Source organism: Pseudoliparis swirei, chromosome 14 (assembly GCF_029220125.1).
Source record: "Pseudoliparis swirei isolate HS2019 ecotype Mariana Trench chromosome 14, NWPU_hadal_v1, whole genome shotgun sequence".
In the NCBI taxonomy this organism is placed as follows: Eukaryota; Metazoa; Chordata; class Actinopteri; order Perciformes; family Liparidae; genus Pseudoliparis; species Pseudoliparis swirei.
In genome coordinates, this window is record NC_079401.1 from 7,728,013 (window position 1) to 7,740,159 (window position 12,147).

At 44.3% G+C, this 12,147-nt stretch overlaps 3 protein-coding genes across 5 annotated transcripts; 2 read left to right on the forward strand and 1 right to left on the reverse strand.

Annotated features, from left to right (window-relative positions):
- Positions 1 to 1,046: 1,046 nt before the first annotated feature.
- On the forward strand, positions 1,047 to 6,542 carry LOC130204460 (cyclic AMP-responsive element-binding protein 1-like). 2 transcript variants are annotated; one of them, XM_056431207.1, is made up of 8 exons: positions 1,047 to 1,186; positions 2,087 to 2,180; positions 2,250 to 2,402; positions 2,837 to 2,937; positions 3,305 to 3,444; positions 3,654 to 3,830; positions 3,944 to 4,100; positions 4,360 to 6,542. In XM_056431207.1, the coding sequence occupies exons 2-8, from the start codon at positions 2,094 to 2,096 to the stop codon at positions 4,502 to 4,504; spliced, it is 960 nt and encodes a 319-aa protein (XP_056287182.1). In that variant the 5' UTR covers positions 1,047 to 1,186; positions 2,087 to 2,093; the 3' UTR covers positions 4,505 to 6,542. The 2 variants fall into 2 exon arrangements, with proteins under 2 accessions (XP_056287182.1, XP_056287183.1); XM_056431208.1 differs by lacking the exons at positions 1,047 to 1,186; positions 2,087 to 2,180; positions 2,837 to 2,937 and having other exon boundaries at positions 2,311 to 2,402.
- Positions 6,540 to 8,809, reverse strand: mettl21a (methyltransferase 21A, HSPA lysine). Of its 2 annotated transcripts, XM_056431210.1 has the most exons (5): positions 8,141 to 8,809; positions 7,936 to 8,056; positions 7,298 to 7,380; positions 7,110 to 7,221; positions 6,540 to 7,018 (listed from the first exon to the last, which is right to left on the reverse strand). In XM_056431210.1, exons 2-5 carry the CDS (start codon positions 7,994 to 7,996, stop codon positions 6,621 to 6,623), a joined length of 654 nt encoding a protein of 217 aa, XP_056287185.1. In that variant the 5' UTR covers positions 7,997 to 8,056; positions 8,141 to 8,809; the 3' UTR covers positions 6,540 to 6,620. The 2 variants fall into 2 exon arrangements, with proteins under 2 accessions (XP_056287185.1, XP_056287184.1); XM_056431209.1 differs by lacking the exons at positions 7,936 to 8,056; positions 8,141 to 8,809 and having other exon boundaries at positions 7,298 to 7,909.
- Positions 8,005 to 9,623, forward strand: LOC130204463 (small integral membrane protein 11-like). Its single transcript, XM_056431211.1, has 3 exons — positions 8,005 to 8,114; positions 8,818 to 9,028; positions 9,135 to 9,623. Exons 1-2 carry the CDS (start codon positions 8,100 to 8,102, stop codon positions 9,004 to 9,006), a joined length of 204 nt encoding a protein of 67 aa, XP_056287186.1. The 5' UTR covers positions 8,005 to 8,099; the 3' UTR covers positions 9,007 to 9,028; positions 9,135 to 9,623.
- Positions 9,624 to 12,147: the final 2,524 nt, after the last annotated feature.

Genomic DNA, 12,147 nt, shown 5'->3' on the forward strand with positions numbered 1-12,147 from the left:
ACCGAAATGACCTCGCACATAGAGATGATGGTCGTAAATTGGTCTGAAGTCTCATTTTCCCAGCAGGATTTTGACCAGCTGCCACAGCTTTGAACCCATTTCCGTCCGACAGCACCAGTCCTGACACACAGCTAGTGACCGAGTTAATGAGCACATTTTATGGCTGAATTGGACGACTAAGGAGAAGTAAATGTGATGTGAATCATGCGGACAGTGAATAGTACATCATAAGTAATAGAGGATTGGAGCCCACTGGTTTCCCCATTACACTCACAATATGGTCTGGTGACATGAAGCCTGTATCACAGTTAGGATCAATTTAATTCACAGATAACTGATCGTATGAAGATGGGATGAAAAAAACATGAAATGGGGAAATGCTGACGCTCATCGTGGGAAACATAATGAAGGGTTTCGCTGCCACCATGTGGAACATAAGAGAAATGCCGTCTGTGAATTTCAAACCGTCTCAACGATGTAAATATTTTATACATTTTTAAAAATGTTTTATGAATAAAAACTAACATTTTATTTACAATTAATTAAACCCTCAGGTGATCATGACACGTTCAGCTGTAACAATGTTGTTAAATGTCATCACGGTGATGATGGTAACTACAATTCGAGGTTTGTTATTATTTTAGATTCACAGAGCAGGATTTGCAGTTTTTTTCGTAAAGTATACGTGTGTTGGCATGTCCAATCATATTTTATTTGATCAAGTTAATTTGTACAAACTAAATAATAATAAAATATGTTTTAATCATTTATTTTAACATATTTAACAACAACAGAAGTGAATAATTGGTTGTTCGTGTTATTATGGCTATTACATTACTCTTTAGATAAATAGAGCCGTCCCCTATTTGGATTTCGATAGATTTATGATTTTACAATCTCGCGCATGCTCAGATACGTTCGGAAATCTCAAATACCTTCTTCGGATATCTCCGTGTTTTCCCATCATCCCCCTCGGCAGCTCTCGTGCTTTTCCGGCCTTCTCCGCCGTCACTCGGGTCCCGTCGACAGAGCTGATTCTCCGCTGTCGTCGTCTCCCTCGTCCTCCTCTCTGTGTTGTTGTTCTCGGTGACGCGACGGAGGTGCAGCCTGACGCGGTCTCTTACGTGTCCGTCTGAATAAAAGTGGAGCTCCGTAGACCCGGGAGTGACGAAGCCAGTCTGTGTTGGTAAGAGGATACGCATCCGATGTTTGCTAAACAGATAGATGGCCGCCCAGAGAAGTTATTCGAGCCTAATATGCGCACAAAGCCAACAAAGAGATCATGGCGACCGCGTTGCAGAGGCTCTCAAAATGAGTCGGTCTCTGCGAGGCTCGCTGGCTCTCCACACCACTGAGACATAGGTATTAATATGGAAGTGGGCTTTGAGTGTTTTCTTTTAATAAACTGTAGGAATACGTTGCAGAAGCAATGTGTGGATTTAATTCATGTTAACATGGTGGTTAAAGTATTGCAGGATTTAACCAACAAACTCGTGAGTGAAAGTGGGTGAAGGAGAAAAAAAAAGATCCCTTTTTTGCAAACATAAGTACAGACATTTCCCTCCACACGAGCTCAGCTATCAGCCAGCCAACGCGTTATTAGCTGTGGACAAACAGTTTGGGGTTTAGAACAAAGCGCCACGCGACCGCACGAGCTGTTTGAGGAGCAGGAATGAAGAAACGAGTTGAAACAGAGATTTGGGAGACTGTTAAATAAATGGCGGTTAAATTTCGGCTCGCGGGTAGAATCAATGAAGCTCGCGCTAGCTAGCTAGCTGTAACTCCATAGCTTCATTCAAATGTTGCTGAACATTTCTTTTTATTATCTTTTTTACTCTCGAGTAAAGCACGTGGCACGTGCTTTTTAAATGGTGTTACTTTAATTCTCGTTTATAATGTCTTATAAATGAATTGTATGCTAGCACGTTGAGCTAAGCCACACCCTCCTGTGGATAACTCATGCCCAAAACCTCCAGAGAGAGAGAGAGAGTGTGTGTGTGTGTTGCCCATCCTCATAGACCACTGCTCAGTTCTATTTCAAGCATGATGATCCATATCCAAATAAGGACTCTCTTACTTTTTGCAGATTTTAAATGACAATGGAGGCTGGTTCAGACACGCAGCAAAGTGGTGAACAAGTCGTCTCGGAGTCCGATGTCCAGCAAATCACCTTGACCCAGGTAAAGCTCGTCTCCGAGGACGGGGCCCGCGGCTCGGTGCAGACTGATTGTGCGTTGTGATGCTTACAGGCGTCCATCGCAGCTGCCCAGCTGGCATTGGCAAACAGTGGTTCCACCATCACCCTCGTGCAGCTACCTAATGGTCAGATGGTCCAGGTGCACGGCGTGATCCAAGCAGCTCAGCCCTCCGTTATCCAGTCCCTCCAAGTCAACACAGCACAGGTGAGAGGACACCTGTTTGTACAGCACACAATAACCACTTTTGGCGTTATTGCCGAAATAATAATAAATAATTGCTGAGGCACTTGGAACTAATTTAGCATCAGACGTCTTTAAATTGAATTGTCCCATTATCTTCCAAAACACCGATAGGAGCTGAAACTTTTTTCTATTTTCTAATGATGGTCAATTATATCACTTATGGATCCACTCTCATTGCAACATATTGCGGATGAAAGATTTGTGCACACGATGGCACCGTGTTTAATATACGTCTTATTTCTGTGTCACGGGATGAGAAGTCTCCACTTCATAGGTCTCCCAGTCTTGCATATACAAAGCATGTAGGGTCAAGAAGAACAACAACAACAACAAATGATTTTCTTTGTTGAGACAGCTGGTAAAATTAGAGGATAACGATTTGTATTCACTTGCAGATTTCAACTATTGCTGAGAGTGAGGATTCTCAGGAGTCCGTAGACAGTGTGACAGATTGTCAGAAGAGGAGAGAGATCCTGTCCAGACGACCTTCTTATAGGTCTGTCACATCTGATCACAAATGCAGAATGAATCCATGGAGATTTCATTTTATTGCTTTGAGTTCTTTAGCAACTGCTTCAATGTCCACAAAAGAGAGGTTACGTGATTTTGGAACATTTGTATAATTATGAAGTAGCAGAACCAAGTTTTGCTCACTAAGTCCCACAAGACCTGACAAGTCTCGATTTTGCCCAATTCAATTGAGTCAAAGCTGGAAAAATTTAGGGTTTGAATGGTTTTTGATGACATGGCACTTTCTCTCTCTCTCTCTCGCTATTGGCGGCTCTTTAAGCTGCAGCGTAGCTGGCTAACGCCATATGGAAAAGGTTCTTAGATTTATCTGTGATTTGTTTTCCCATCTACAGAAAGATTCTGAACGATTTGTCGTCGGATGCTCCAGCAGTGCCGCGAATTGAGGAAGAAAAATCGGAAGACGACTCAGCCCCAGCCATGACGACCGTCACCATGCCCACGCCCATCTATCAGACGAGTAGCGGCCAGTACAGTAAGTGTTTTTAAATACTGCGATACAGGAAGCTGGTGGTGTGTGTTGAAGCATGCGGGGTATCCTGCCGTCGAGCAATGCTTAATTTTAAAGGCAGTTGAAAACAAAATCTCGATATTCAGACGTTTTGTAATGTGACAATTTCCATGAAGCTCTGCCTTGGATTTTGGGAACATCACTTGAGACTCAAACACATTGTCCCTCTGCAGTTGCCATTACCCAGGGAGGGGCCATCCATATAGCCAATAACGGCACAGACGGCATGCAGGGCCTGCAGACACTGACCATGGCCAATGCGGGCCAGGGTGGTGCCACCATCCTGCAGTACGCGCAGACCACCGACGGGCAGCAGATCCTCGTGCCCAGCAACCAAGTGATCGTACAAGGTGGGGGCCTGATCTGTCTTGATGTTCTACGACGACGTGTGTCGAGTGCATTCGGTTTGAGTTTCTGTATCTTGCTAACAAACGCCGTGTGCTTGTCTCTCTCCGCCCGTCAGCCGCCTCCGGTGACGTCCAGGCTTATCAGATCCGTACAGCCCCCACCAACGCCATCACTTCCGGGGTCGTCATGGCAACTTCGCCCGCACTGGGCTCCGGAGGAGGAGGCACCGAGGCGGTCACGCGCAAAAGGGAGGTCCGACTTATGAAAAACAGGTATGGGATACATGTGGCTGCTAGTGGGGTATATTTAGATGTTAACACGACAGCACCAGGAAGACAATAATAATAATGCTGTATTGATTCCCAGTGGGGAAATTCTTCTGTGCATTTGACCCATCCTTAGTTATTACCATCTCATATAGCCAAAGTATAAGTCGGGAGGGAAGTGGTTCCAGCTTGGTTGAAGCTGCGAGGCCCTGAGAGGCACGGTAGCCATGGACGTCCACTCACACACGGTCTTCATGTCCCACAGGGAGGCGGCCCGGGAGTGTCGCAGGAAGAAGAAGGAGTACGTCAAGTGTCTGGAGAACCGCGTGGCCGTGCTGGAGAACCAGAACAAAACCCTCATCGAGGAACTCAAAACCCTCAAAGACTTGTACTGCCACAAACCTGAGTAGAAACGACACCAACCGCCACCGGGGCCCGTCGGCCCCCCCCCCCACGTACAGAGACTCAGCACAGAGCCATGCATCTGGATGCCACGCCCCCTTTTCTACTCGTTGGCTTTCTTTTAAAACAAAACTGCTGACAAATCTGTAAAGTGACTCACCAGGAATACCCCCCCCCCCCTCCTCCTCCTCTTCTGCCCCACTTCAGCGGTTATGAAATCGTAATTCTGTTCCCCCATGAAATGTGACGCAATGCTCAAAGCGGATGTGGAGGACACGCCCACCATGCAGGGTCCTGGTGGTGAAGCAATGGAATAGACCACGAGGCCTTTCTGTGGGGGGGGGTTTGGCCGCCACCACCAAAGGGAAGCATTCCAGTCACTGGTGCCTGGACAAACTGGGCAACATCACCAGCAACGGGGAACTGCTCAACTCGCACCGCCAATAACGACGGGACTTTTCACAGCGTGACCTCCTCCAGACACGCGGGTCTCCGGGAGGTTTCCCTCTGTGTGCATTGTTTGTAATCGTACTCGCGCCGTTGCATTAACATCTGTTACTTACTAATGCTTTGAACTGTAGATGGACCGTGTCATGGACATTTTTATCTTTTAGCTGTGTTTTTTTTGTTTTGTGTATTGGATTATCTGCTTGCATCATGCCATTGACCTTTATTTTTTCATTTACTTTGCCTTGATACGACATGAACAACCACAAAAACTGGAGCGAGTCATCATGTTAAGTTGTTTATGTGAAATGCAGCTTTAAAGAGACGGGCCGAATTCATAATCTCTCACGTGAAACATGTACGGTGACACAAATCTCCTGGTGTTTATTCTGATGCATGTTCCTGGTCACAACTGAGGCTCATTGTTTTTGTTTATTCATTTCCACCAGTTTAAACCGCTTTATACTGGGATTTTGTTTCCTGCTGGTCGCTGGAGTTTACCGTGAACAGCAGCTAATAGTATGAGGCTTCATTCATAACGTTGACATTCAATTTCTAGTTGTTTCTATGTCTATTCATTCTGTTTACACCTGGTCCCTCTGCACATTTGCAGATGAAGATCGCTCCACTTTTAATATCTGTATTCGATTAGTAGAATTAAAGCTCCAGTGGTGGCGGCGTAGGACTGCAATCTCACCCAACGGCACCATAACATGCATTTATACGAGCACACTGATGATGATCGGTTTGTTCCCTTTCAAAAAGGGACGCAGGGATTCAAAGCGTTATCTTTAGCCTCAGTGGAAGCTTCAAATGTGAAAAGCAAAGTTCGGTACAGAACGTCTGTGGCATAATATGCCTTCTGAATCAAGTTATTTGGAAAATCTGATTAAATGGGGATCATGCAACAGACAATGAACCCAAAAAATGGTCACGCTGCAGAAAGAAAATAGATTTCCACTCACATTTTTGTATGATGGATTTTTCAATCCATTTTTTAATATAAATTGTATGATTCTTTCTGAATGAACAAAACTAATGAGCTGTACTCGTTTGGCAATGACAGAAATGCTTAGTCTCCCTGTTTTGGAGGCGCGTGGCCCATTGCTGGAATCATGGATTGCTTTGTTATTTTTTGGGGTCTTTAAACTGAACCTCAACACCGTTTAGTTATCGCCATTATCTGAATTCATTCAGTTTAGTTAAAGAGAAAAAATCCTGCAAAGCTGGGAGTTTAATGCGAATGTGAGATACCAGGTCCCGTCTCCACATTCAGATTTTTTATTCTTTACGACTGCAAAGTGGTACGTGCACTTTTCCTCGCACACACACTCTAAGGGGATTGTGAAAGTGTGACCACATCATTACGACTTCCCCGTGAGCAGAAATCCTCTTTTCATCCTCGTAGAATGCCATGTTGTATTATTTGTATAGTCATGACGTTATGCTTTATTTTTTTAGATGTTGCTTTGTATTTGCATTTTGTATTCGCAATTTCTAAATGTCAGCACCAATTTGTATAATACCGTGCATTACGTTAGAGCTCTTCAGATATTACACTTTTGGCAGCTGTTAATAAATGTGTTTCTGGTAATCTTTGATGGTTGTCTGAACAGTTTTTATTTGCTTCGTATGCAAAGACAGTAAAACACGGCGAATGCTTGGGACTCCCAGACGTCACAAATCGGTCCTGGGGGGCAGTTTCCAGGATTTGTAGACGTGGATGTCCCTTTGCTTCTCGTAGTAGACCTCCTCCACCCTGAACCGCTGCTTCAGCATGCTCAAGAAGTTTGTGTCTCGCCTGTAGCGGATCTTGCAGGCCAGCAGCACCACAGTGGCGTCCGAACACAGGTGCTCCAGAGTCTGCAGCAGGGGCACGAAGGTGTCCTCCAGGTAAACAATGTCGGCCCCCAGCACCAGGTCGAAGCCCCCGGCCGGGTAACGCTCGAGGCCCTCGCCCCACGTCAGCTCGGACACGACCACTGACCCCAGGGAGTCCGGGGGCAGGTTGGCCTTCACGTTGGCAGACAGGAAGTCCAGGGTGGGTTCTCTGTCAGTTATGGTCACGTTGGCACCTGGGAAAGGTGAAGAATGGGACGTGTACGTTTTAAAGGGCCAGCAGTCATTTGGATGTGTGCGTGTCTTCCAATTGGATGGTAGGCTCACCCATCAGGGCTGCAACGATGCCCACCAGTCCGGTGCCAGCTCCCAGTTCAATGACCCCTCTGCCCTTCACCTCCAGGCTGCCCATCTCCAGGTACATGCACATGACAACAGCCTGGAGAACAGACGTGAACGCACCTTCAATCAAAAATGAGTAATAACGACAGCAAGTAACGTGGCCGCTCACGTACCGCATCCCACACGACTGCTGCCACCCCAAGCTTCTTCCAGTCCTGGGCGAGGTGGAGGTCGTGGTTGGCGAACCGGAAGTGTGCTGATGAATTGTTGAGTTTGGAAAGAATCGATAACGGATTCTCTTCGTACGGAACGAGAGCCATGCTGTGTAATAAGTAGGAACTACACGATATGGCATCGCCGTCCGCTTGTTATTGGACCCAGAGTTCATGCGCAGTACGGTTCTTCTTCTTTGAGGGTTTAAGGTATTTTTGTTTTACTTTATCCACTCACTACTGCCCTCTTCTGGCGAGTTATGAAACGTCCATTGCTTCTTTCAAACCGTTCCATCTTTTATTTGTTTGTTTCTCCAAAATATACCTCTGATGTTATTTACCTGGCACACATTAGGATGTGATTTAGGGGGAAACAATGTCAAAGGGCATTTTACTTCATTGTTTTACACCTTAAAGCAGGTCTGTATCACATTCACCGGCCTGTCAAGTGTTGTGATGCTTTCAGCGTAAATGGGAGTAATCCAAATGCATCCAACAATAGAGAAATAAACATTCAAATCAATAAACATACGTAAAAAATACAGTTTAAGATAACTTTCATACATTTAAGCTCATCTTTATCGCGACAAAACACTTACCAACAATTAAATCCACACGTTCCCTGAACGCAGCACAATTTCCGTCCAACGCACACTGCATTCTGATTGGCCCGTCACTGCAAGCCCCGCCTTCCTCAGAGGAGCATTCATACCTCTGCGTCTGTCCCGGTAAACAAGAAACTTCAACACCCCCAGACTCCAAAATGATCAACTGGAAGGTAAATAAACTCAACCGTGTCCTCACGTCTGTTTTGTTATTCGTGTTACTGGCGCGGTTGGTTATTCTCTGACAAATTCTCAACCGTGAAGAGCGCAATGCTACAGCTACAAACTTCACGTTGTACGTCAGCTAGCTACAAATTAAATATAAGTTACTGTTCGCCAGTGCGCGTGAGTGCCTCTGGTGTGAGGAGGCGTGTGTTTGCGGATAAACAGGACACGTTAGCGACTATGGTAATAAGTGGAGATTAGCGAAAGTACGCAGTTTAAAAAGTGAACAATATGCCCCTACATGGATTGCATATATGACACATTAAAGAGTGCACTGTAATGACTATAAGCATGTATTTAAACTACACGGTGTCCAACATGTGTCACTTTTTGGGGAATACATGTGTGGTAGAGAAAGCTGTGTCCATGCCCCATGTCACAACTCGGATCCCAGGGTGCACATGGCTTGCAGCTGCTTCGCTCCCTCTCACACCTCCTCCCCTCATGGAGCTAAATGACCTTTGACCTCCCAGTTTGACAGCCGAGTGCCTTTTGGTGGATTAGAGGGGCGAGGAACTTCTCCAGGATCCCTCCCTGAATGGTCCACAGATTAATTTCTCGTCCTTTCGTCATTTCTTATCGAGTTGTCTCATAAAAAGTCAGAATAATGCAAAAGCGTTCCTCCTCAAGCATGATGTGTCCTATTCTCAGGCTCTGGATAACGTCCCCCTCCTCCTGTACATCCTGGCCCTGAAGACACTGGTGTTGTGTTTGGGGTTTGCCGGAGTGAAAATCTACCAAAGTAACAAATTGGACAAGCAGCTGAAGAAGCAGGAGGAGGAGAAGAAGCAGCTCGCCCAGCAGACCCAGGATCTCATAGACAACAAGAAGGACGACTGAGCAGAGGAGCTGCTGGACCGAGGTGCTGGACCCAGACACGCCATGTTTGTCTAGATAGTGGTCAAGAGGTCAAAGTAATATGAAATAAATCCATCTTATTGATTTTGTTCCATCTCACTCTTCTCCAGGGAAACATGCCGTTGACCCGATGGAGCGGCCCCCTGCTCCACACATGAGCACGATGCCTGGGGTCTGGCCACAGGAGGAGCTTCCTGTGCTTCATTGTAGTTCTGGTATCATTTAGGGTCGTTTTGAAATAAATCAATAAAATAGCAGCCGAAACCATGCGGTCTCCGTGAAGCGAGACTCGCTGAGGGGCGTATTGGTGTATTTTGTACAGAGATGAACTCTGAAGGCACCACAGCAGGCTCAGCGTCCACTCTTCATTTCACAAACTCTTCTCTGGGCCTCGTCTTCTGCCGTGTTTATACTTCCATCCATCTCAACATTTTACATAAACTTCACTTTTTTGTCACACAAGAATAGTGGATGGTAGTCGGGTCTGCTTTATTTTCAAGAATACAGCGTGGTATTTATTCTGTGATATTCCTTGTGGATTATGAATCAACTGTCAAACTTTTGTAATTATATTAAATGGTTTGTGCCTGACGCTACAATGTTGTTCTGATTTTATTTCCCAGAATTCCTTCGAGGGCTGAATCTCTTGTACGAATTGCACAATAATATTAAAATAATACATTAAAAAATCATCAAAAGTATGCAGATGCAAATTTTTCCAAAAGACATGTTGAAGTAGGTGGGATTTGGTAAGACCTATTTAAATATAAATATTTCCAACTTTACCAACCATATAGAGATTAAAAAGTGCAGGTGACTAGTCCACTTTGCCGGTGTTACGGTTTAACAGGCGACCGTGTTAACTGGCGACTTTTCAGCCGAACACGTCCGTTGTCATGGTTACGACGGCCGTTCTAAAAATAGGATAGGGGATAGTATAGCTGTCCTCGTGAATGCCGCTTGGTTTAATGTTGTAATACAGTGTCAACAAACCCTATACATAATAAAATATACGATACAGATTGAACAATGCGGCATTCACGGGGGTATAGCTACGTGTTTTCTTCCTATTTTCAACAGCTATCTAACAACGCGTTCGGTTCAAAATCGCCAGTTAACACGGTCGCTTCTTAAAACGTAACACCGGACGCCATTTCTCACCAGGAAGAGTGAGCTAACCCGATTTGAATACACACACCGGTGTTGTCTTTAGAGCTTGCATGTTTCCCCCAGCACTGATAATAATAATAATAACAACAATAATGCTAATAGCCTACCCCGGTAGTCTTCTTCTTTCTTGGAGGAGCTCGACGGGCTCTGGGCTGCAGCTCAGTGACATGTTTCAGTGTTTCAGGCGGCGACCCTGACGCTTGTTATATCTCCGGAACTTGCCTCAGGAGGATCATCATATTTTTAATTGTTCTGTACAAATGAGCTATAGTTTAGGTGCATTGTAATCATAAACTGCTTATAGTTAATTCGGCATACTTTTAATGGTGCGTATTTTCATAAATGTAAACTAATGTGGACCTATGTAGCCCAGGGAGGAGGGCAGCAGGTGGAAGTAGGCCTTCCTGCTTTTCGCCACTAGAGGTCGGGCTTGGAGTTTGAAAGGAGATTTATACCGGTGCCCTCTAAAATCTGTCCCTTTACATGAGAATGTTTTTGAAACTCAAGAGTCCAAAAACATCAACAAAACAACATTAATATCGTTAGACAACTTTAGAACGACTCTTTTATTTGGAAAAAGAAATGTTTTAAGTCACTTGTAGCTTTGCCTTAAACACAATCAACTCCAATTTCATGTATTTTTTTCTTTTAATTCCTTTTTATAAATTAGAATGGTATATTATGCATGCAATACCGCATTAGCCGCTTAAATTGTCATCTTCCACAGAAAAAACTAAAAAACAAAACATAAAACACAAAAAAAGTCCAGATGAAGCTGCTTGGAGAAGGGTGGTTGGAGAAGCCACAGCATGAAGCGATGTACACAGTTTGCGGTTGCATAGTACAGTACATGAAGTTCCTCATTTTAAAACAGCATGCCGTTTTGTATTGCACATCACTGAAACTTTGTATACTGGACCTTGCTGTTGTTCCAAGTGTCCCACACGGGTCTCCGTCGTCTCATTTCAGCACATGTATACAGCAAATAGCATCTCTCAAAGACATTATGTACATTTATTTGTTATAAAAATAATCCCCCGTAAATATTCATCTATTACTTTTCTATCGGAATAAATATTTGTTCTTTTGCTTTTTGTTCTTCTTTTTTTATTACTCTGTTTGTTTGACACTTTTACCAAATCAAATCCTCCCTGTAAACTCTATATATTTTTTTGTGTTGGTCACCTTGAGATTTAATCTGTGAAAATAAAAATAATTAGTAGGCTGGTGGGGAAAAAAAGTAAAAAGAAAGCCAGGACTTTAAATATATTCTGAGAGTGAGTGTGGCGTTTTATTTTTGTTCTGATCTCGTTCCGTGACGCAAACGTCTCTCATCCCTTTAGGGCATTCACTCAGAGGGATGCTGGGATTATGGTCTGGAAATCCCTTCTGATTGTCTCAGTTTGAATGGAAAATCAACCAGTGGGATTCATCTCACGGGGCAGAGACGGAGGCGCCTGCTTGTTAACATGTCACACACACACACACACACACACTTCCTTTTCTTGCAGTCAGCTTCAGTCCATTAACACAACTGTATGGCAAAGAAACAACTGACCTTCATGTTCATATGTATAATAATCTGTGGCCTTCCTAATTTGCTCATTCTTTTGTGCTATACGAGTTTTCCTCCTTTCATTCAGATCTATACAAAGTGAACTATCAAAGAAATACCGCCACACCTTATTGTTCATGATTTAAGTCAACACACTAACAGCTGCTTTGCATCAGGGGGAAAAAGTGGTTTCATGTTGGGTCAGACTTTATGTGTGTTGTGTGTTGTCGGGGCATAAAAAGGAGGCCTGTGCAGCCAAAGCTGCTCTAATTAGACCTTGGAAATGAGGCCCCTTCAAACTGTGTCAGGTTGGAAAATATTTGGGGGAAATCAAATATATATATATATAGGACGCTATTTACGGGCACTTTTCAAAGGATTCAAATGCAGAATTTGTT